Source organism: Bufo bufo, chromosome 3 (genome assembly GCF_905171765.1).
Source record: "Bufo bufo chromosome 3, aBufBuf1.1, whole genome shotgun sequence".
Lineage (NCBI taxonomy): Eukaryota > Metazoa > Chordata > Amphibia > Anura > Bufonidae > Bufo > Bufo bufo.
The window spans coordinates 154,256,108-154,282,613 of record NC_053391.1 but is presented as its reverse complement, the minus strand read 5'-3'; the positions used below and the strand labels follow the sequence as shown (position 1 = coordinate 154,282,613).

The following is a 26,506-nucleotide window of genomic DNA, read 5'->3' as shown; positions in this document are numbered from 1 at the left end:
ATGGTGTAATCATTGTAAATCTCACAGTCCATGATTTTAGTTATGAAGCTTCTGAATTCTGAGTTTTTAAAGTATTATCGAATATACCACAGGACATCACTTTATTATGACCATTTCTTACTTTCGATGTTGGCAGTGTGTAGCTCATGAAGGAAGTTATGTGTTATGAGCTTGGGTATATAAGGTGTGTCATAGGCTGTCTTCACACACATCCCTTATTTCTGTTATGAGTAAAAAAAAGGTGGTTTATAAAGTTTAAGTTAAAAAATGGATGATTATTGGCTTTAGGGCAAGGGTGGTAGTATTTCTGAAATTGTGCAGTTTGTAAACTGTTCACATGCTGCTGTGGTGAAATTATATTGTGAGTAGACAAATGGCACCATTGAGAATTGCGACATGGAAACTGTGGAGCACCATGTGTCATTGATGTGGGAGGTGAATGTTGACTATGAAGAAGCATGAGGGCATACTGACAGAATACAGTGGAGCAGCTTACCACCAAAATGACCAGGGGGCTACTAGATTTGTGTGTAAATTAAAAGTTCTGCGAACCCTACTGCAAATGGGGCTCCAAAGCAGAGAGATGGTCACTGAACCTTTGCTAAGAAAGTCGCATTGGCAGAAGGGGCTTCAATTTTCATGGCAGTATTCAAAATGGCCCTTCCTGGGGTTGCCTCCTCAGATGAGTCACATTTTCTGCTTCATCAATGGATGTTGCCATGTCAGGTAAAAAACATCAATGAACAAACACCTTGCAATCATTGCTAGAAAAAAACAATTTGGTGGTGGCAATGTTATGGTCTAGGGAAAGTTTTCTTGGCATTCTCTTGGCCCACTCATCCATGCGGAAGGCACTCTCAACCGATTTTGGTATGAATCAATCCTTGCAGATCAAGTACACCCATACATGCTGATTTTCTTCCCTGGGGGAGATGAAATCTTCCAGCAAGACAATGAGACATGACAAATACTTCAAAGTGCTACCCTGGACCCCATATTCCCCAGGCTTGAACCCAATTGAGCATCTGTTAGACTATCTTGATCATCATCTTTAATCTATAGACCCTCCCCTATGCACCCTCTAACTGTTGTAGGGTACACTGAAGCAATTATGGCTCCAGATACCTGTGTTAACCTTATTGAGTCACTGTCAGCACATCTGGCTGCTGACCATGCTGCACACGGCCCTTAATGTAGCTATTAGCTGGTGGCCATAATAATGTGACTTGACTGTGTGTGTCTTTAGTTGACTGAAAATATGAATGACTGTAGAATTTTTTTTTTTCACCGAACCCACTAAAGTACAAGTTCATATACTCACACACATACACAAATATATATAGCAATAAAACACCATATAGAGTCATAGCTAGACTTTGCTTCAGCTGGGACAAAGATTCCGCTTGCTGTCTTTGCCCTGTATCTAATTACCTTGGCCAAGGCAATGTGGTTTAATGGTACCCTCCTTGGCACCTGGGGTAAATGCCATGCAAATGTCCAAAGCTTTTCCCTTGCACTCATATATCGGAATAAAAAATGAAAGCAAAGCATACTTAAAATTTACTGATTTAAAGACAACTTTACAGTCCATTTAATTGGATGCTTTCTTTGAAATAGTCAGATATAGTATGTACCTCTGTCAGTGGAAAACAAACACAATTCACTATTTGCATGTAATAACATTAACATTGTTACAACTTTTTGCTATAGCAGAATAACTATGTCAATTACCTATTACCCTAGCTCCACTTTCAAATTCCATCCCATTTGTTAATTGTAATACAATGAAAACGGACATGCTTGAATAGGATTTCTATTTAGACTCCATACTATTGATGAGTTTGGCTCTACTATCTTCTCAGTGCAGAGTACCCTTAAAAGTAGGCTTTATAGTTTAGTGTTTTTTGGCTTATTATTATTATTATTATTATTATTATTATTATTATTATTATTATTATCTGTTAGGGATAGTTTGGGATGTATTTAGATTATTCATTATATTGGTTGAGATTTATGGTTGCCAAAGGAAAACTTTTCTTTACTAAACGATATTAAGGTTCTTAATAATCATTGCATAAAAGTAACCTAAGTATAATGTATGCCTATTTATGATAATGGCAGATTTCCTTTTATATCTGTTCTATAATTCAACAAATGTGAGCAGCATAGCAAAAAGTTGTGGAAGGGTGCCAGCGGTTGCGGAAGCGATCCAACCTCCAGAAAATACAAATAAAAAATTCCATGCCACTTTCAAGAGTATATCAAATGAAGTGTATTTCAATCACTAAACAGCAATGTTTCAGTCCTCTTACTGGGACTGCCCTGTAAAACAGACAGGGGAGAGGACTCTCCTGCATAACAGAAATGGGACAGGTCCGTTTTGCAGCCCATAAACTTCTATTATGACGGAATGAATAACTGAATGCCTCTAAAGGCATTCCGTTATGCATTCCTTCATAGAATTGCGTTATGGTCAAAGGTAACGGAATCCATAACACAATTCCGCTTTTACCACCAAACGAATCATGAACGAATTTCAAAATATGAAATTCGCTCATCTGTACTTATAAATCATCTGTTTTTCATATTTAGTCACATTAAGTACACATTTCACCAATTAAAAATGTATATCTCACTTGTCTCATCTTGTACATAGTCAGATAGGTGAGGGTCTCATCAGTGAGATCTCCAGAATGGGACCCCCAAAGTGAACATAGTGCAGTCCCATATGCGTGAGCCATCATCCATTCATTTTTATTGGACTGTCAAAAATAGCAAGCTTGCTAGGCTATTTTTGGAATTCCCATATAAATTAATGGAGTGAATGTATGTGCAGTGTGCTGTCATTTATTTTTGGGGGCCCATTCTGGAGGTAGGTACAGGTCTCAGAGGTGGGATCCTCACCTATCTGACTTTGATGGCATATTATATTGATATGCCATTAAAGTCTGAGATAACTCAACCCCTTTTAGGCAATATTGTAACAAATATGAAACTGTTAATTTTTACCAAATACCACTTTCAATTTATGTTGCATCAGTAACAAAAATACATGTAAACTTTGGCCACAACAAGCATTGCATGACTAAAACATGTTGTAAAGCATTGGAGCCTCCCAATATAATGGAAGTGAATGCTGTGACCAACAAGTTGATTTTACTACAGCTCAATTATTACAGAAAATCCAGCTGGGTTGGAATTTTTACTACTACCAGGTTGTGTGGTTGCAGCAACTTGTGGGTCACAATGAGACCCTATTCACTTCCGTTTGGTTGCAAGGCCCCAGTGCTGAACAGTAATCTTTGGTCATGAATGGCTTATAGCAGCCACAAAATGAAAAAAATGTTTTTTAGAACACACAAGGCTCATTAAAAAAAGGATCAAACATTAATAATGAAAATAGTAAAAGTTATGTCATATTCAATTACCATCTGTTTGTGTTGTATTTATCTCACAATATCTGAAGGATGACATTTAAAAACATGAACAAAAATAAATCTGGAGTTAAAGGAGAATGTTTGTTATTGGTATTTCCATTTGGCATTTTTTAGACCTATTTGTTCAAAACAATATATTAAAAAAAGAACAGTAGGACATGAAATTTAATGACACAAAATACCCTAAAAATGAAACTATAAGCTAATTAGCATATTTGTAATATTGGGACAGTTGTGTCTCTTGGAAAACAAATTACATGCCTGTCTGCGTCACAGCTTAATACTTGTAAACCGTTTACATATTGGACATGTTGGTCTATAAAACTATTTTATTTGCAAAATACATTTCAATTATCAGTATTCAATCACCTTTTTCATGTTTGTTTGTCCATAATATCTGGTTATGTGTTTATTATGCAATATTTGTGAATAATGTATTTTTTATGCATTTTTGAAAAGACACAACTTTGGATAGATGGGATGTGAAGTCAAAGCACTATACAACATACACATGCCTAGAAATAACTGCAAACACACATTTTTCACCTCTCAAACATAGAAGCCTTTTTTCTTAAATATAAACATATTTCTTTATTCAATAAAATGAGTTTAACATTTTCGGTCTGATTAATTTTTATAAACAGCAATTCTGTTGGAAAGGCTTATGCATGTTGACGTTCATATCAGGTGTTCATTGCCTCCTGAGTTCTAATTTAAATTGCCTTTAAGCTGATAAAGTTATACTTCTTGAAAAAATGAATACCAATAAGGCAAAAACAATTTGAAAAGTATTACAGGAGTCTGTGATAGTAACAAGGTCTTCCTCAGCTTTGGTATGGAATCCACCATACAAAAATAACTTCAACGATGCATGTAGCTTTAGGCTAGAGTACGGTAGCATATCAAGACATAGTTCAAATTAGAGAAAAAAACATACTAAGAATAAACTTGGATGACTCCCCCCTCCCTTCCCAAGAATGTATATATAAAACAACTTTAATAGAAGAAATAAACTCAATGATATGTAAAGAAAAAATAAGTTTCCCATTTAATTGCTTTCTAGGATCTATGTTACTGCAAAGCAATAAATACAGACCAGGTATCTTTTTGTTTGACAGACATTTAAGTTAGTTAAAAGTTAAACAATCAGACCATCTTGAAGTGTAACCAAGCATGCTGCCTTTAAGTAGGCTGGGCAAAAGGAATAAAAAGTGAGCTCTGCTGGTTATCTTAAGAAAAGGTGTCCTTTAAATCTTGCATACTGTACTTTCCTCCTTTGATAATGAAGATCATTAATGCATAATGCTAAATAAGCCAATAAATGAACATTGCTCTTTATCCAGTAGATTGACCAAGCATTCCAAAAAAGGGAAAAAAATATAAAAAAATCCTAAAACTATACTTAAAGCAAAGGCAGAAAAAAAGAAGTTTCCAATCTATACATCAGTCTATTATTTAAAAAATGGAACTAGACACATTTCATTGACATATAAAACAAAGTCAAAAATGTAATGGCAAGAGACATGGGTAAAACAGGAAGACACTGATGCTACAAATAAATTGCAAAAATATGTACAAGACCCTGTTTTTCCTCAATTGTTTACGATTGTAATGCATGTTTAACAGCAGCAGTCAAGGATGAAGTTCCAGGCACCAGACTGCATTTCTCGCTTCCATCTATATAGTGTGGGGCTGACGGGCCCCTACCATTCCTGTCACCAGATGACGCTAGATATACTTGTCTCCCTTGGCAAAAGTGGCAAGATAGCACTGTTTGTATGAGCTTCTTCTGGGTGCTGCTCCCTGTTTGCTTTTGTTTGTGGCTGCTGTCCATTAATTAGTGTCATAGGTATGTTGCAATAAGTATGCTGATTACCTATTGAGGTAAGAGGCAGGGTGCCAGTAGGAGGTACATCATATTCATAGCTTCTATAGTAGTGTTTCTGCCGCATTTGTGTATGGTAAGTGTTATGAAACGTAGAACGTATGTCGGGATGGGCAGTGGCTAGGGCAGTGGAAGTGGCAGCAGCCATGGAGATTGCTGAGACCGTCTGCAGTTCCCCGAAAGGTCCCTGCTCACTGACATCTAAAACCTGCTCATGTGTGATGGGTTCAATTCTTTTAAAAGGCATTTCATATTGTAAACGTTTCCAGAACTTTGAATTCAACTTGTTGCATTTTGGCCCATGCCATTTGATAACAGTAAGGAGCTTAATTGTATGTTTCAGAGTTTCCACTTCTTGGTAATTCATAATCCCACGGAGTTCACTGCACTCTATCAGTATCACTTTTATTTCTCCAGTGACCAACATATTCCGAAGTCTGGTTTCTAATTCAAATATACTCCAACCTCTTCTTACAACATAAGTGGGAGTCATGACAATTATAAGCCTTTTACTTTGGTCAACACATCTTGCGACATCCTCAATGTAAGCTAAGGGGAAAAAATACAAAATTAAATTGGAATCATTCATAGAGCATATTTTACAGTGACTATTCCGGATGATAAATCCTTTCTTTGTAAGCAGCATTGAGACTATGGCAACTCCTGCCCATCTGTTCTATGAAGACAAAAAGATATCCTAGATTTGGATCCCTGGCTTGGGCCCCCCTCTGTGAACCAGAATGGAAAGGTATTAACAAAGATAAACTGTCACTTACAGTCAGGGCCATAAATATTGGGACATCAACACAATTCTAACATTTTTGGCTCTATGCACAGCCACAATGGATTTGAAATGAAACGAACAAGATGTGCTTTAACTGCAGAATGTCAGCTTTAATTTGAGGGTATTTACATCCAAATCAGGTGAACGGTGTATGAATTACAACACTTGGCATATGTGCCTCCCACTTGTTAAGGAACCAAAAGTAATGGGACAGAATAATAATCATAAATCTATTTTTTACTTTTTATTACTTGGTTGCAAATCCTTTGCAGTCAATTACAGCCTGAAGTCTGGAACGCATAGACATCACAGACGCTGGGTTTAATCCCTGGTGATGCTCTGCCAGGCCTCTACTGCAACTGTCTTCAGTTCCTGCTTGTTCTTGGGTCATTTTCCGTTCAGTTTTGTCTTCAGCAAGTGAAATGCATGCTCAATCGGATTCAGGTCGGGTGATTGACTTGGCCATTGCATAACATTCCACTTCTTTCCCTGAAAAACCTCTTGCAGTATGCTTTGGGTCATTGTCCATCTGCACTGTGAAGCGCCGTCCAATGAGTCCTGAAGCATTTGCCTGAATATGAGCAGATAATATTGCCCAAAACACTTCAGAATTCATCCTGCTGCTATTGTCAGCAGTCACATCATCAATAAATACAAGAAAAACAGTTCCATTGGCAGCCATACATGCCCACGCCATGACACTACCACCACCATGCTTCACTGATGAGGTGGTATGCTTAGGATCATGAGCAGTTCCTTTCCTTCTCCATACTCTTATCTTCCCATCACTCTGGCACAAGTTGATCTTGGTTTCATCTGTCCATAGGATGTTGTTCCAGAACTGTGAAGGCTTTTTTTAGATGTCGTTTGACAAACTCTAATCTGACCTTCTTGTTTTTGAGGCTCACCAATGGTTTACATCTTGTGGTGAACCCTCTGTATTCGCTCTGGTGAAGTCTTCTCTTGATTGTTGACTTTGACACACATACACCTACCTCCTGGAGAGTGTTCTTGATCTGGTCAACTGTTGCGAAGGGTGTTTTCTTCACCAGGGAAATAATTCTTGGGTCATCCACCACAGTTTTTTTCCATGGTCTTCCGGGTCTTTTGGTGTTGCTGAGCTCACTGGTGCGTTCCTTCTTTTTAAGAATGTTCCAAACAGTTGTTTTGGCCACGTCTAATGTTTTTGCTATCTCTCTGATGGGTTTGTTTTGTTTTTTTCAGCCTAATGATGGCTTGCTTCACTGATAATGAAAGCTCTTTGGATCTCATCTTGAGAGTTGATAGCAACAGATTCCAAATGCAAATAGCACACTTGAAATGAACTCTGGACCTTTTATCTGCTCATTGTAATTGGGATAATGAGGGTATAACACACACCTGGCCATGGAACAGCTGAGAAGCCAATTGTCCCATTACTTTTGGTTCCTTAACAAGTAGGAGGCACACATGACAACTGGTGTAATTCCTACACCATTCACCTGATTTGGATGTAAATACCCTCATATTAATGCTGACGATCTGCAGTTAAAGCACATCTTGTTCGTTTCATTTCAAATCCATTGTGGTGGTGTATAGAGCCAAAAATTTTACAATTGTGTCAATGTCCCAATATTTATGGACCTGACTGTACATTTACCTGGTTCATTCATTTACAGATGTAGCAAACATTTAAATAGCAATTGGCATTCTACACTAGTAAAGTAGCGTTCCGTGGTACTAGTATGACTATTCTAATACAAAGTGTATGAAGTCTGTATTACATGATTAGCAAAGATGTCAACAGCAAATCTTTCTACTTTGATAACTTTCATACCATCTATATCATTGGAGTGGGTAGCCCTGCAAAGAGAGGAACAGCCAGTCACAGCTTCGCTTAATAAAGACAGCTGACCCCCAGTGATTTCTGAATCGTACAATTAGCTAATTGCAGGGCCAAAATAATTTGCAAAGAAATTGTAATCTTGGAACGTATAAAAACATTACAAGAATTTGTTTAAATATAAAGCAAAAAGGATTTTGTTTACATTATAACTATATATATAGAGTGGTCCCTCAGGTTATAATATTAATTGGTTCCAGGAACACCATTGTATGTTGAAACCAGTAATTGGTTCCAAAGCCCCAAAATGTCATCCAAGATAAGAGCAAATTAAGATTTAAGAAAGATAAGCAGATAACTAAGGCAGGGCAGGCAGGTAACATAAGTCCTTACATATAACAGTCAGGAATAGCTGCTAACTAGCAACTAACACAGATATATATATATATATATATATATATATATATAGCAAACAAATAAAGTAGCAGCACACCACTAAATGCACTAAGACTGAGTGAACAGGTAAATGTGTGAACAGGGTCAAATACATGACGCCAATACTTGCTAATAAGCAGTGAAGAAGCTCTTAGCGCATATTATTGATCAAAAATATGTCGGCCCACCTACCAGACGACAAGGTAGCTTCTTATCAGATGGAACCTACTCTAACACTGAGTGTCCAGCTCGATTGTTACTCTGATTAGAAACACCAAGGGGTGGGGGATGGGCGGGGAGTGCTAAGTTCCAAAGAGGATGCCTAGTCCTCTATAATATACATATAACCAAAAAACAGAACAGCACCTCCAGAGACAAATCGCAGGTGCAAGCTCTGGAGGTGCTGTTCCGTTTTTTGGTTATATGTATATTATAGAGGACTAGGCATCCTCTTTAGAACTTAGCACTCCCCGCCCATCTCCCACCCCTTGGTGTTTTTAATCAGAGTAACAATCGAGCTGGACACTCCGTGTTAGAGTAGGTCCCATCTGATAAGAAGCTACCTTGTCGTCTGGTAGGTGGGCCCGACATATTTTAGTTCAATAATATGCGCTAAGAGCTTCTTCACTGCCTATTAGCAAGTATTGGTGTCATGTATTTGACCCTGTTCACAAATTCACCTGTTCATTCAGTATTAGTGCATTTAGTGGTGTGCTGCTACTGTATTTGTTTGCTGTATTATTGCCGGGTAGCTTGCACCTGCGATTTGTCTCTGGAAGTGCTATTCTGTTTTTTGGTTTTATATATATATATATATATATATATATATATATATATATATAAATTTGTGTTTTTTTTAACATAAATGGTAGACATGCTTTTACACAGTTTCTTCTAAAAATACATTCAACAGTTTGACTTACTTCCTGTTGGAATTAAGTCTCTGTCGGGTATGAACAGTTTATAACCATAGTGTTTTTCAAGCATATCAGGTAAAATTTCCAGTGCAAATCTCTCTTCTTCTCCAGTCTCTTGGTTCCATTGATCTGGGTCTACTTTTGTATATGATAAATATGCATCAAAATCCTTGTTATCTGAAACAAATAAGCAAAGTTTAATATAGAAAAATCACCCTGAATGGTCAATGGTAAAAAAATAAACTATAACACTTTATTTTCAAAATGTCTTATAAGGAATAGAAATTGAAATTACACCTTTCTGCACAAGATGTTTGTTGCTTCTCATGTTTTCATTTGTCCAAATGAATCACTGTATGCTGACAGTGTAAATTAATAACCTTCTTAAAGGGGTATTCCAATCTTAGACAATGGGGGCATATTGCTAGGATATGCCTTCATTGTCTGATAGGTGCAGGTCCCAACTCTGGGTCCCGCACCTATCTTGTAAATGCATCCAAAGTGGTGGCCGGCAGTGCCGGGTCCGGCCACCATCAATAGTTCATATAGACCTGCCTAAAATAGCTAGCGGCGCGCTTGGCTTTTTTCGGAATCACTATAGAAATGAATTGGAGCACAACATGCTTGCGTTGCCACTGCTTCCATTCAGTCTATGGGACCAACGGAAATAGCTGAGCCAGTGCTGAGAAATTTTCGGTGGCCCCATAGAAGTGAATAGAGGGCAGCCATGCATGAGCGGAGTGCCCTCCTTCACTTTGCTGGCTGTGTTTATGAGGGATACGAATCCCACCTCTGGGCCCCGCACCTATCAGATAATGCAGGCATATCCTAGCAATTTGCCCCCAATGTCTGAGATGGGAAACCCCCTTTAAACTTTAGAAACTAGGCATGACTGCAATCACCTGCAGTTGTGCCCAGGCTCAGACTGGCCCACAGGGATACAGGTGAATCCCTCGGTGGGCCCCTAGTCTCCTAACCCCTGCACAAGTAGCACATAACACAGTAGACTTACTGCACTACATACATATATTCAATGTACAGCACCTCCACCAGCCTATGTTCATATAAAAAATGTGATAGATTATTAAAGAAACCACCCAGTTTATTATTATAGACTCGATCAGAGCTGAGATGACTTCTAGGTAAGAGGAAAGCTTCCAGTGTCCTCTTCTCCCCAGGACCTACCTTCTCAAAGTCACTGCAGGGACCACCATATTCAATCATCTGGTAGCATCTTGCAGGAAATATTTGAATGTATCCGTAAGGTGGGCCCCTAGTGTTGATCGAGCATGCTTAGCTGAACACCAGTCTTCTCCCCGCACGTTTGTTGGCTGCTACACAGCCCAAAAAAGTGCAGTTGAGTACTGCCCTTCACTGTAATGCCGTAGTCATGTTGGTTACTGGAATTACAGTGATTGGCTGGCTGTAACATGTCATCGGGTGCTATATAGCACCCAATGACACGTGTTCGGCTCAGTGTTAGTCAGGGAGAACTGTGCTGAAGGAGGGAAAGATAGTGTAGGGAATGACATTTTCTTTGTTTCAGTTGAAAACTTGTCAGAGACCCAAAAGTCCTTTTAAGCACTATTGTGTGTGGCAGCAACAATATATATTTTTAGTGCACCTGAGTTAAAAATGTACAGACCCAAAAGTTTTTTTATGGACTATTGTTGTGTATGGCATCAGCAATATATACTTTTACCGCAACCTGCGCTAAATTGCTAAAACGTTACAGACCAAAAAGTCCTTTTAAGGACTATTGTGTGTGGCAGCAATATCTAATTTTTAGTGCATCCTGCGCTAAATAGCATGCAATAGTTAGGCCACTGCAGACAGTGACATTATCTGCGATACATCTCCTGTGTAACGTTTGCACATCTAAAAAATTTCAGTGACATCCAGTGTACTTTTTCCGTAGACAGTGTCCGCTGCGGACAGTGACATTACCTGGGGTGCATCTCCTGTGTAACGTTTCCACATCCCAAATACCTGTGACAGTCCCTGTAATTTTTTATTAGCCGCTGGTGACATCAGCGACATTATCTGCGGTATTTCTCCTTTGTAACTTTCCACATCCGAAATACCTGTGACATTCCCTGTAAATTTATATTAGCCGCTGCTGACAGCGACATTATCTGCCGTATATCTCCTGTGTGACGTTTCCACTTCCCAAATTTTATTTTTATTTTTTGGCGCATACACTTACAAATCCTATGCTACTGTACATATGACATACTTTTAAGCATATATAACATTTAATATGAAGAAGGCGAGCAGTAAGGGACGTGGCAGTGGCCGTGATGCCGATGGTGCACGAAGAGGCCGTGGCCCTGGGCGCAGTGAAACTGTGCCTGCTGACAGAGCACAAGAAAAAAAATCATCCACGATACCTAGCTTTATGTCCCAGTTTGCAAGGCGGCGCAGGACAACCCTGTCGAAGTCAGAACAGTGTGACCAGGTGGTCGGTTGGATTGTAGCAGATAATGCTTCCAGTCAATTAAGCACCACACTGTCTTCCACCAAGTCCAGTCTCAGTAGCCAAGAGTTTGGTCAACACAATCCTCACCCTGATCCTCCTTCCTCCAATAGAGAGTCTTGCGAAACAAGTGATCTCACAGTCGGATATTCCAAGGAGCTCTTTTCAGCACCATTCCTTCATTTGGACCTCTTGACAAGCCCGTTTGAAGAGGGACATGAGATCTTGTTCCCTGATTCCAAAACTCTTGAGCATCCACAGTCACAAGAAGATGACGGTGGGGAACGGCAATTAGTGTTTCACGAAGTGGATGATGATAATGAGACACAGTTGCCCATAAGTCAATGGCAATCAGTGTCTCAAGAGGTTGATGATAAGGATGAGACACAATTGTCAATAACTGAGGTTGTTGTTAGGTCAACAAGTCAGGAGGATGAACAGAGTAAGGAAGTGGAGGAGGAGGTGGTGGACGATGAAGTCACTGACCCAACCTGGGAAGGTGGCAAGTCGAGTGAGGACAGCAGTACAGAGCGGGAGGGATCCGCAGCACCACAACAGGCTGGAAGAGGCAGTGGCGTGGAAAAAGAAAGAAGGTGGGCCACAACTGTTCCCCGGAGCACCCCCTTGCATCAATCTCCCTTGCCAAGGGGTAGGTATTCCGCAGTCTGGAGCTTTTTTTGAGGAAAGCGCGGACGACAAAAGAATTGTAATTTACATCCTGTGCCATACAAAAATGAGCAGCGGCGTGAACACACTAGCAACCTCACCACCACCAGCATGATCCGCCACATGGTATCAAAGCACCGCAATAGGTAGGCCGTATGCCTGGGTCCACAATCTGTGTCTGCAGGTCACAGCACTGCCTTCTCTTCCCCTGTGTTATGTGCTGGCCAATCCCCTGTCGAAGGTGCATGCCCAGAGGCCTCCCGCCATGCACCTGGACCTTCGCAAGCACCATCAGCGACCACATCCACTTTGGTGTCCCAGCGCAGAGTACAAATGTCCTTATTCCAGGCATTTGAACGCAAGCACAAATACCCAGCCACCCACATACAGGCCATAGCACTAAATGTGCAGCTTTCCAAATTACTGGCCCTGGAAATATTGCCATTTAGCCTTGTGGACACTGAGACCTTCCGCAGCCTGATGTTGGCGGCCAACCCTCGTTACGCAGTCCCCACCCGCCACTATTTTTAACGGTGTGCCGTGCGCGCCTTACACCATCTTCTGTCCCGTAACATCACCCGTGCCCTGACCAACGCAGTTACGTGGAGGTCCACTTAACCACTGACACATGGACAACTGCTTTCGGCCAGGAACGCTACATTTCTCTGACGGCACACTGAGTGAATGTTTTGGATGCCGGACGGGAGTCGTACCTAAGGATGGCACAGGTGTTACCGACGCCAAGGATTGCGGACCCTAAGTCCATCAGGGTTTCCACCACCACCTACGTTAGTGGCTCCAACCCTGACTTCTCCTCCTCCACTTCCATCTCAGAATTATCCTCTTGCAGCACTAGGTAGGCATCAGTCGGTAGCTGGAAGCAGTGTAGCACTGCAGTGGGGAAGTGTCAACAGGTCCTGCTTAAGCTGATCTGCTTAGGTGACAAACAGCACACCGTCGCAGAGTTGTGGCAGGGGATAAGAGACCAGACTGAGCTATGGCTATGGCTTTCGCCACTCAACCTAGAACCAGGCATGGTTGTGTCTGATAATGGGCGTAACTTTGTGGCGGCTTTGGAGCTCGGGAAGCTCACACACATCCCATGCGTAGCCCACGTCTTAAACTTAGTGGTTCGGCGGTTTTTGAAAACCTACCCCAATTAGCCTGAGCAACTGGTGAAGGCGCGACACGTGTGTGCCCATTTCCACAAGTCATTGACAGATTCCGCCGGTCTCAATGCTGCAGCAGCGATTACAATTGCCAGCTCACCAACTGTTATGCGACATGAGCACACGCTGGAACTCAATGTTCCATATGTTGGCCAGGCTTTGTGAGCAGCAGAGGGCAGTAGTAGAATACCAGCTGCAACATGGTCGTCGCCTTTCCAGTTGGCTTCCGATCCTCACGAGAGAGGAGTGGGCATAGATGTCTGACCTCTGTGAGGTTTTAAGAAACTTTGAGGAATCAACACAGATGGTGAGCGGCGATAACGCTATTACCAGCTTCACCATCCCACTTCTGTGTCTACTTAAACGCTCGCTGCTCACAATTAATGCTGAAGCTTTGCATATGGAAGAGGTGGAAATGGGGAAAGACATTACACAGGGTGATAGCCAGACCACCCTCAGTTCATCTTCTCAGCGCAAATTGGATGATGATGATGAGGAGGAGGAGGAAGAGGAGCAGGAAACAGTTGCCTCTGCTACAGAGGGTAGTACCCATGAAAGTTTAATTCCATCTGTTCAGCTTGAAGGGGCAGAAGAGGAGGAAGAGGATGAGGAGATTTAGAGTCATCCTCCTGATGATAGCAAAGTCTTAGCTTTTGGGACTCTGGCACACATGACTGACTTTATGTTATGCTGCCTTTCCTGTGACCCATGCGTTTTCTGCATTTTGGACAACACCAATTACTGGTTGTTCACCCTTCTCGACTCCCGCTACAAATAGAACTTCTCATCTCTTATTCCTCTGGTAGAGAGGACGAGCAAAATGGTGCAATACCAGAAGGTCCTTGTGGAAAAAATGCTCCAAAAATTTCCAGCTGACAACGCTGGCGGCAGAGTCCATAGTTTCTTTGGGCAACCAAGTAGGGGAGACGAGAGGAACACACAGCAGTTCCAACAGAGGCAGGGCAACACTTTCCAAAGCCTGGGACAGTTTCATGACACACCGCCAGCACCCTCACCCTGATGCGTGGCCTAGTGTCACAAGGAGGGAAAAATTTTGGAAGATAGTGAAGAAGTACATAGCAGACCGTGTCAGCGTCCTCAATAATCCCTCTGTGCCTTACAACTACTGGGTGTCCAAGCTGGACACGTGGCACGAACTGGAGCTCTATGCCTTGGAGGTGCTGGCCTGCCATACCGCCAGCGTTTTGTCAGAGCGAGTATTTAGTACTGCTGGGGGTATAATAACTGATAAGCGCATACGCCTGTCAACTGAAAATGCAGACAGGTTGACTCTTATCAAAATGAACAAGGCCTGGATTGCCCCTGACTTATCTACTCCACCAGAGGAAAGCGGCTGAACATAAAGGCACTTTAAATGTGTTTTTTTATAATGTACTGAATACACTTTATTCCCATGCACTCCTTCCACCACAAAAAAGGGTATATGGTTCAATCTTCCTTTTCTCATCCTCCTCCTAATCCTCTTCCATCATATCAACATGCTTATTAGACTGCCCTCGCTCCTAATGTTGTAGAGGGACAGCTCACCTGCAGGCCCTCACATGTAATGTTTTAGAGGAAAAGCTCAACAGCAGGCACTCACCTACAATCTTTTAGAGCAGTGTTTCCCAACCAGCGTGCCTCCAGCTGTTGCAAAACTACACCTCCCAGCATGCCTGCACAGCCAAAGGCTGTCCGGGCATGCTGGGAGTTGTAGTTTTGCAACAGCTGGAGGCACGCTGGTTGGGAAACACTGTTTTAGAGGGCCAGCTCACCTGCAGGCCATTGCATATAATGTTTTAGAGGGTTATCTCACCAGCAGGCCCTCACCTACAATCTTTTAGAGGGTCAGCTCACCAGCAGGCCCTCACATATAATGTTTTTGAGGGTCAGATCACCAGCAGGCCCTCAACCATAATGTTTTACAGGGTCAGCTCACCAGCAGGCCCTCACCTACAATCTTTTAGAGGGTCAGCTCACCTGAAGACCCTCACATATAATGTTTTAGAGGGTCAAATTACCAGCAGGCCCTCACCTACAATCTTTTAGAGGGTCAGCTCACCTGCAGGGCCTCGCATATAATGTTTTACAGGGTCAGCTCACCAGCAGGCCCTCTCCTACAATCTTTTAGAGGGTCAGCTCACCTGCAGACCCTCACATATAATGTTTTTAAGGGTAAGCTCACCAGGAGGCCCTCAATCATAATGTTTTACAGGGTCATCTCACCAGCAGGCCCTCACCCATAATTTTTTCAATGGTCAGCTTAGCAGCAGGCACTCGCCCATAATTTTTTCGACTCTCTGATCAGAAGCAGGCCCTTGCCCGTAATTCTTTAGAGGGTCACCAGCAGGCCCTTGCTCCTAATGTTTTTGAGGGTCAACAGCAGGCTATCAATCATAATTTTTCAAGGGTGTATGATACCCTCCTTTATGTGTAATAAAGGGTGTATTGGAGTGCCGGTTCCTTGTAATTTTTGGAAGCCCTTTCACTTAGTACATAGGCTTTATGAGTGTAGGAGTCCCACTACCTGAACAATTGTACCACAATGTGAAGGAGGCCCACCTTTATGTGATATACAGGTTGTATCGGAGTGCCTCTTCCTTGTAATTATTGGCAGAACTTGCAATTTATATACAAGTAAATATGTAGGAAGGAATGTTTCCTAACATTTTGTCCTCTAAAATCGATTTTATTTTTGGCTTTGTGCATATTATTGTTAGTCTGCAAAATTGGCGTAGTTCTTGGACAACATCAATCCCAGCAGCACCTGGGAGTCCAAGATGCATCCAGACATCCTCCCTGTGCTGTTCCCAAACCATTTTGGTGGTGTTTCCATCAATTTCTGATGAGCAGGGTGTGCCTGGTTTAATGCTCGGGTTCTCCTATTGACTTCCATTGTGCTCGGGTGCTCGATGAACTTACTAAAGGTTTATAAGGGGCCTGGATACGTTTCTTGAGAGTTTCAATGTTAAATGTTATAGTTGCTAGATTTCTAGACATGCGGTATTGATCTGTTCTAGGGCTATTTATTCTGATTGCCATAAAATGGAAATCAGAATATTTCTTCTACATCAGGAGATATAGGGGGAGATTTATCAAACTGGTGTAAAGTAGAACTGGCTTAGTTGCCCATAGCAAACAATCAGATTCCCCTTTCATTTTCCAAAGGAGCTGTGAAAAATTAAACAAGGAATCTGATTGGTTGCTATGGGCAACTAAGCCAGTTCTACCTTACACCAGTTTGATAAATTTCCCCCATAGTCTTAAGACGTCAGGTCAGGAGTGATGGCAGCTAAAAGTAAAACCAGGTTTCAGCTGCTTGCACTCTGGACCCAAATTCAAAAGGCTATATCTCCCAACATAGAAGAGATAATACTGTTCATGGTCTAGGTTAAAGCTTAGATTTTCTCTTTGAAAACAGCCATACATCATAGTAACGTTGGAATGATTTATTGGAAATATAATTCAAGATTAGCAAATTGCTGAAAATTCGATTCAGGATTAATAGACCAAATCTATCGACAGATTTGATCCAGGGCAAATCAGTTCTACCCAAAATGAAAGTGCTTCAATTGCTCTAAAAATCTGTGTATGCCACTCCAAGATTTCCTAGGATTTTTGTCCCTAGTCTCTAACCTTTTATTTGTTATTTTTTTATTCATTTCTTTCTGTCCACATCAGGCTATTTTTATACTAGTGTTATTAGTTCTGGCAAGCTGGTCCGGCAGAGAACAGCATTCAGGAACTCTTTGGATCCGGCATTGCTGGATGTTACTAGTGATGAGCGGCAGGGTTCATATTCGAATTCGCGATATTTCGTGAATATTTAGTAGAATTTTTTTACTCTAAAAAATCGGCAAGGTAATGATTGTGTAATATGCGAATTTTCGGAATTCGGTTTTTCGCATTCAAATTTTTTTGCGAATTTTTCAACTTACAACTAGTAGACAAAGAAGATTCTAGCACTATATTAGCTAAATTGCTCTATATTCGATTTTTTTCGAATATTCGCTATATTGCTATAACTTCGTTTTTTCGAATATTCGTAATATTCTAAAACAAGAATATATAGCAATATAGCGAATATTCGAAAAAAACGAATATAGAGCAAAATTCGCAAACACTACTACTCCTAAAGTCAAGTATATTGCAGCCTTCTTATTGGCCCACAAGCTAGAAGCAGGGAGGGATCATGTGTTCTGATTAAAAAAAAAAAATCTAATAAAAAAAAAAGGGGAAATAAATTTTGAATATTCAAAATTACGAATATATATAACTATATTCGAAATATTCGCAAATTTTCAAAGTACCTATATTCATGATAAAAATTCGAAATTCGAATATTCGTGATCAACACTAGATGTTATCAATGGCCGCCAATCCCATTGACTATAATGGGGCCTTGAGGAGATCTGGCCGCTACTCAGCAAATAACGTATTTTGGGATTCGACCAAACAAAAACTGCTGCCAGAGTAGCCTGCCAAAGCTAACTAGCCTTAAATCACCAAGAATTTGGATGCAAATAGATTTTTTACAAAATTTGAGTCAATATTGAATAATTTTAAATCAATTTACTCATCTGTAATAATTACGTTATTAATAGTGTTAAATGCTTTAATGAGCTTAATTAATTCTATATTTATTTAGTATTAAATAAAAAACTGCAAATTCCTCTCTGGAAGTAGAGAAATGTCAATCTTAGTCCCTAAAGGATAACTATGCAGCTGCATATTCTACTGTGTGCAAAACCTAATACCATATTCACTGAATGCTAATATCAGCTACCTGCCAAAGCTTTTTTTCCCAGGGTTTGATAAAGAAAATATTCTAAAATGAACTGTCCTGTTGAGTCAAAGAAAAATTTACATTATATACAGTATATATGCCACTACTACTTAAGGCTTTTCTTTTAGATAGATACCTCTAATAGATTACAATATTTCATGTCAGTAAAATGGTACACATTTTGAACCATAAATATTAATCAACCTGAAAAAATTTACAATTCTGCTCTTGAACTTTCAAATAAAAGTTGTACTATTGTGTTTAGAAACCCACGGGATCTTACAGCATTAAATTCCATTTCTCTGGAAGTCATATAGATAAGCTCACTCCATGCAACTGATGTACTTAGCAGGTGGCTAAAAGGATGAAGGCTTCTTAAACATGCACAGTAAACCAAAGAACTGTTACCACTCACTACCAGCCATCAAGTTAAAAGGCCAACAGTGTGATGTACAGAAGCACTGCGGCTTTCTGAGTGACGCCTTCTGGAGTTCAGAATTTTGATAAGGTAAAACATTAGAGGAGCAAAACTTCTTTTAAACTCTGTTCAGACTCTCACATAAAGCAGCGCCACTAATAGGAGACATTCATGCAGTCTGTTGTTAGTTTCAAACAAGATCATTTAAAATCATGTCATGTGTCTCCTCTACCTAGATTATAGGAGATACCAATTAGAGATAAGCGAATTCGATCCGAATTTCAGGATAAATTCGATTCGCCTAGAAGCCGAATTTCCTCGTGCTTCGTGTCAGCGAATCGATTAAACCTGAAATAGTATAAAAAACAAAAAAAATTCAAACTTACTTCCTCCATTTGCTCGCGACGGACCGCCAGCCTCCATCTTGCTTGCAGATCTCGTCCAAAATCCCATGCGGCGCAAGATTACATCATCAGGCCGGCCGGCGTGATGACGTTGTATGTCACCATGCCAGCTGGCGTGTTGACGTAATCTCGCGCCGCACAGGATTTCTGCTGAGATCTTCAAGCAAGATGGCGGTGCCCAGCCCATAGCGAGCAAATAGAGGTAAGTTTGATAAAAAAAATATATATATTGTTCATTTTACACTCAGATGCCGCAATCATGTATGAATGTGGCATCTTAGAAGTACAATGACGGGGGCGGCTCTACTGCATCTCCCTGTCATTGCACCTGCTAATTACAAAAGAAATGTGCTTCATGCCGAAGTAATTAGTCATGAAGAAATATTTTTTGTGAAATTCGGTGAATCATCTGAATCAAACTTTTAAGGGTATTTTTACAATTTGCGTTGCTGGATTCCGGCAGGCTGCGGTATTTTCTCAGTCTAAAAACCATACAGTGACTGAACTGAAGACATCCTGATGCATACTGAATGGATTGCTCTCCATTCAGAATGCATTAGGATAAAATGGATCCGTTTTTTTTCCAGTATTGAGCCCCTAGGACGGAACTCAATACCGGAAAATTCACTCATCTCTAATTATAATAGTGGCTGCAAAATACAGGCAAGCAGAGTGGACCATAGCATATCCTGTTTGGACAAACAGGATATGCTATGGTCCACTTTGCTTGCCTGTATTTTGAAGCCAATATTATAATCAATCTAGTTATACTGTAGTCCATGTGGCTGCCTTGTAAAAGCAATGTGACACTGACTGTCGAAGTAGTATAGCACCTTCCTACCATAGTTGAAACTACATTATAGCAATCTTATTTTATGGGTCATACCCCAACTTATAGGACATGGGTGGCATATCCTTTCAACATGCCACTATATTGAGAAAACTCATTTAAATTTGATGTATTTATAAAGTTTGTTGGTGAGTTGCCGTGTACTGGTAAAGTTGTGCATTTATATGCATTGCTTGAAAGCTACAACTGTACTATATATATCATCCCTTACTTACATGCTGCTATACATCAGAAATGCTTCTTACATGAATGCACTTAATACAAATTCAACCTGCAAATTACTTTATGTGCAAGACCGTTTCATGAATCTGGGTTGTACAGATCCATAACCTAATACTTTTATTGTTCTCTAGTCCCATACTAAACCTCTCTTTGTGCCTCTGATTTTTTGTGCAAACTGATTTATTCGGCCCTATTCTTTGTTATATAAGGCTGAGTTCAAACCATGTTTTTCCCTACGTTTAGCGTGTATGTCAGGAAACCTAAGCTGCTGTGAAGTTAGCACAGGACAGAGGACAAGCTGGTAATCTGACTGTTCGAGGGGTATAGAGAGGCTTGGGATGCCTCCCATGCTGTGCTACTGATGGATAAGGACTGGTATAGAGGGGAAGGGGATGCATGAGTGACATATCAAACTATAGGCCTATACAGTGGGATACATTACAGTCTTCTGTTAAAGGTACAAGTCAGGAGTCCTCCTGGCGTTTACCTCTGACTGAAGGCTCTAAACGTGATGTGAACGAGGCCTTACAGAAGTATTTTTTCCTATAAGCATTATCAATTGTCCTTGTTGAATACTGGTAATGTAAACCTAGCCTTAGGGCTCAAAAACAGGAGCTTGGGAAATGAAATCTACTATACAAAGCTTGAATTGACACAAAGTGCCAATGGTTTTGTCTATATTTAAGTATTAATGTATTATGATGTAGTAATTTCTTATGAATTCATCTAAAAAAATGAAAATGGCCCCATTGACTAATATTGGCAGTTCATATTTTACAATGCAGCAAATGGATTAGGATAGGTTCACATCTGCATCAGAGGCTGTGGCAGGTTCCGGAAAAAACCAGGGGACAAAAAAGTCCTGCATGCAGGAGCAGACTCTCCAACTATTTGACATTGTTTGGTTTAGTTTTGTTCCAGATCTGGAACTTTAGTTATTTTCCTTCTTCTGCTGTTGTAATGGATCAGAGCAATGGAAATTGATAGTGGTAGTGTAAAGCCAGCCTTATATAAACTGGGTCTTAATCTGCATTCAAAAATAGTGCAAGTTTGTAAAACATGAAACTGGCGGTCTCATTTCTGTATTCTTTCTAATAATTTGTTTAAAAAAGTATATTAGATTTAACATTTGTAAGATGTAAGTTAAAAAGTGGTCATGCACAAGGGGACCTAGTAGTAATTTCCCCAAAAATTTTTTAAAGGGGTTTTCTCACTTCAATAAGTGGCATTTATCATTTAGAGAAAGTTAATACAAGCCACTTACTAATATATTGTTATTATCCATATTGCTTCCTTTGCTGTCTGAATTCATTTTTCTATCCCATTATACACTGCTTGTTTCCACCACTACAGACCACCCTACAATCCATCAGTGGTGGTAGTGCTTGCACAATATAGGAAAAATCACTAGCCTGGGTGCGCTCCTATTTGCTTTTTTGGCTCCAAATTTTTTTTTTTTCAATTGGGCTTTATTGAAAATATTGAGCTGTACTGTCACAAACGGTTAACTGTTTTTCTAGTTGTGTGACTTGTACTTTCACTTTGTGCCAATCATCTAATAAACCTTATCTCTAAACTACTGAGAGGTCAGCAACACTTAATTAAGCCACATTCTCATCAGTAAGATAAGAACTGAGCTATAATGAGTTTTTATAAGGTCAGACAGCAGAGCAGGGCCGTCTTTACCAAGGGGCAAAAGGGGCAGCTGCCCCGGGCCCAGTTGCTCCTGGGGGCCCAAGGCAGCTGCCTCTTGAGCCCTGCTAGCTACTGCCCCGGGTGTCACATGGCTATGAGGTCATCACAGGTCCTAGCAGGAATTAACTGTGGAGCTTTTTTGTGTGAAGATTACATCAGAAAAAGGTGACAGGGGCTGTTATGTTAATATACTGTAAACTACTGTATAGTGGTGGGCTGTATACTGTGTGGGGCTGTATACTGTGTGGGGCTGTATACTGTGTGGGGCCTGTATACTGTGTGGGGCCTGTATACTGTGTGGGGCCTGTATACTGTGTGGGGCCTGTATACTGTGTGGTGGGCTGTATACTGTGGTGGGCTGTATACTGTGGGGGGCCTGTATACTGTGTGGGACTGTGTGCTAGGCTGTATACTGTGTGGGGGGGCATGTATACTGTGTGGGGGGCCTGTATACTGTGTGGGGGGGCCTGTATACTGTGTGGGGGGGCTGTATAGTGTGTGGGGGCCTGTATAGTGTGTGTGGGGGCCTGTATAGTGTGTGGGGGGCCTGTATAGTGTGTGGGGGGCCTGTATACTGTGGGTGCGGTATAGTGTGGAGTGCTATACTGCTGTACTGTATAGTGTGGGGGGCTGTATCGTGTATACTGTGAGGTGTTGTATACTATGAGGTGTTGTATACTGTGGGGTGCTGTATACTGTGGGGTGCTATACTGCTCTACTGTATACTGTGAGGTGTTGTATACTGTGGGGTGCTGTATACTGTGGGCTGCTATACTGCTTTACTATATACTGTGGGGTACTGTATAGTGTGGGGTTCTATACTGTATACTATAGGGTGCTGTATACTATAGGGTGCTATACTGCATACTGTGAGGTGCTGGGGTGCACTGTAACGCTAGGGTGAGCCGAGCCCCGGTCTCCTTCCTGCAGAGCGGTGCCCACTTCCAGCCTGAGTCCGCTGGAGTCTTCAGAACTGGAAGTATTTACAGTCATTCACTGGACTCTACCAGGTGTGTGGATTTTTTGTGTGTGGTTGTGGTGGAGGGCGTGATTGCCTGCTAAGGTGTGAGAAGGCAGGATCCATATTAAAGACGGCCCTGCAGCAGAGATAAGGAGTCCGTCTGCTCCTGGTCTGACTGAAAATCCAAAAGGTGCTACTAGAGCATCTCAATCCTGTACAGAAAAAAAGATGCCATATTTTTTATACAGACCAATTAAAAAAAAGGATTTTTAGCTCAAAATGAGTACAATGCAATAATAATAAAAACAATTGTCCCTAAAGGTGTACATAAAACATGAAACTGGCAGTACCATTTCTGTATTTTTTCTAATAAAGTATATTAGAGCTATAATTTGGAAGGTGTAAGCATCATTAGATTTAAAAAATGGTCACGCAGAAGGGGACCATGTAGCAATTTCCTAAAATGTTCTTTAAGTCAGACTCTATGCACAGCTGTGGAAGTCATGGACTCTTAAAAAGGATGTGAATCAAGGAAAACACGTAAGATTATAAAATATGACTAAAAGTACTGTAAAACTGTAAGCATATTTTACATACTGTACATACACTCATTCTAGCAGCAAAGTGCCAATTGTAAATGGCTGTCTCTGTTCTATGTCAGATTATGTCTTTTATAATCTACTGATACTGATAGATATTTATGTATGTACATTATGTAGATATGTATTAGGGAAATGCTCTATATGTCATTGACTAATATAAATAGAAGGATAATGGCAGGGAACAAATGGCACATCGAGTGAGGAAGGGATGAAATGAGTCTCTTAGGTGACAACTGTTCATATCGATATTCTGCTGAGTACATGTCGCAATGTTCAGCAGCTATTTCCAGACTTTTGTTCATTCTTTGTTATTGAGAAAATCGTGTGCTTTATATAAATAACATGAATATAATTCAGACCTACGAATCTATCCTAGGGGTACAAGTGCTAATTAAACTTTTTGATAGTCTATTTATTTTTTAACTGAAGAATAAATTAATGAATACAAATAGTAAATCCTTTTGCAATAGGCAATTTATTCCTGAAAATCATTTCTTCTTTTTATCAGTGTTTTTCCCTTGTTTTTTTTCAGTTCTTGTGTACGACCGATTACGGAAAATAAACAGTAAAACATAAGACATTGACGCGCTGTTAATTGTTTAGTACCCTTTAAGAATACACAGAGAGGACCAGAACAATGTAAGCATTTTAATTGAAAATCAAAATATATCAACCCAGGTGTGTGTGTGTGGGGGGGGGGGGGGATCTGTTAGAAATAAGGAACATTATCACAGTCTTTGTTGTAGATGCAATATGTATATTTCTTACCAAACCTCTGTGGTGCAGACATTACAGAGGAATTTCATTATACATAGATTGTTTATTACAGTATTTACCCTGCTGTTCCTGAATATTACTCTCTCTGGGGGTCATTTCTGAAATCATGTCAGTTTTGTGGCATAAAAAAAGTCGCAAGTCATGGCAACTATGGCATTTCCATGGCAACTGTGACATTTTTTGAATTTTTTTGACTGATGTGGGTGGCAAATTTTTTGCCACTTTTGCAAAAGTAGCACAAGGAAATGTCACATAATCCAGGTCTAATCTCCCTTTTACCTCCTAAACATAGACGACTGTGAAAAGTGGTGAGGATCATGAAATGTCGCAAAAATGTCTCAGTTGCCATGGAAATGTTGCAGTTGCCATGACTTTTTTACACCACAAAACTGACATATCTGATTTCATATATGACCCTCTATGAGTCTAATTACAGTTTAGTCAGTTACTTTCTAAAAAAAAAATAAATTACAATTGTAGATCCGAGCATACATAAATAATGAGATAGAAAAATGAATCTAGCCAGCACAGGAGGCAATATGGACAATCACAATACTTTAGTAAGTGTCTTGTATTAATCCTCTCTACATAATAAAATGCTGTTTGCTGAAGTGACACAACCCCTTTAACTTTAGAGCACTGTACATGTAAGGCTCCATTCACACGTCCGCAATTCTGTTCCGCATTTTGCGGAACGGAATTGCGGACCTATTCATTTCTATGGGGTCGCACTATGTGCTGCCCGGATCCGGATTTGTGGATCCGCACTTCCGGGTCTGCATTTCTGTTCCCGAAAAAAATAGAACATGTCCTTGTCACGGCCTTTGGTTTGCGCTGTGACTCTGTTGCCACACTTGCGGTTGCCCGCGGAAACGTGTTGCTGTGAGAGCATGCGGTGGAAGTGTCTCGGCCTTCTGGGTGATTGCTGTGACATGCTTGCCACGCATGCTGTTGCCGGTGGTAACGAGTGGTTTAGTATGCTTGTGTGTGCACTTCCCCTTTAAGTTATAGCCTCCCTCTGTCTGGTGCTGTAAGGGTTAACTCCCTGACTGGGTGTGGTCACTTGGCTTTTATCTTCTGTGGTTTTCTGGCTGGAGTCAGTGGTACTTCAGCTGTCGTTGGTGCTGGAGCTCTGCTCCAGTCCAGGGTTTTCCATCTGTCCAGTGAGGGCCACCCTTGTGGTCATAGATGTTGATGTTCTTATGGTGTCTCCTTCCCCTCTTATGTTTTGAATTGCGTGGGTTATGTTCAGGGTGTTGTATGTCTTGCGTGGTGTTAAATGGCAGGTGATGTTTGGTGTCCAGCATGTTTTCTAGACATTCCCCTGTCACACGTTTATTGCAGCTATGCGTGTCCTGGGTTCCTGTGTGGGTTTTGTTGTTTGCTGTGTCCTTTAATGTTGGTGTGGACACCAGCACTTGTGCACGGGTTCCAGTCAGTGTGTCTGTGGCAGGTAAGTGTGTTATGGGTTTCGCTTACCTGCCATCTCCATATGCTGTATGTGTTCCCCTCTCCTTGCAGCCTGGCCTCAGATAGAGATTCCTGTTCCTCCATGACTGGGATGAACAGGTCGTCTCTTCCCTGCTACTTGGTGAGGAATTACCAGGGCGACTTAGGGTCTCTAGGAATCATGAGTATGAGTCGTCCTACCATCAGGGTCTGCTCATACGGTGAGGAGTCAGGGAGAGGATTAGGGACGCTGTAGGAGGTGACCTGCTCCCTTATTACTCCTTTTGGCCAGGTTGATCCCCTTTTATCTTTTGACACCACACGGTGGGGGGTTCCCCCACTCCCCGTCGTGACAGTCCTATTCTTGGGTGCAATTGCGGACAAGAATAGGCATATTCTATTAGTGCCGGCGATGTGCGGTCCGCAAAATGCTTGGCAGCTGAAGACATCTGTGTTGGTCCCATGGTCATATGTGCCTGCATTGCTTAGAAAAATGAAGTTCTAATATATATGCAAATGAGCCTCTAGAAACAACTGGGGCGTTGCTGTTACACCTAGATACTCAGCTCTCTCTGCAACTGCTGTGCAATCTGCACTTATATTCACAGGACCAGCCAGTGGAAGCATCATAACACCTGGTCCTGTCAATCAAAGTGCAGAGGGCGTGGCAGTTGCAGAGAGAGCAGAGCATCTAGGTGTAATGGTAATGCCCCTGTTGCTCCTAGATCCTCATTTACATATATAAAAATTT

General features: G+C 41.0%; 1 protein-coding gene across 1 annotated transcript in view; it reads right to left on the bottom strand.

Moving 5' to 3' along the window:
* Positions 1-5,152: 5,152 nt before the first annotated feature.
* The window catches only part of IL1RAPL1 (interleukin 1 receptor accessory protein like 1), a 1,020,597-nt gene continuing 999,243 nt past the window's right edge, over positions 5,153-26,506 (bottom strand). The window contains exons 10-11 of the mRNA XM_040422155.1: positions 9,287-9,457; positions 5,153-5,871 (exon numbers count right to left, since the gene is read on the bottom strand). Of these exons, the coding sequence (XP_040278089.1) occupies positions 5,153-5,871; positions 9,287-9,457 (890 nt within the window). The remainder of the gene's footprint in view (positions 5,872-9,286; positions 9,458-26,506) is intronic.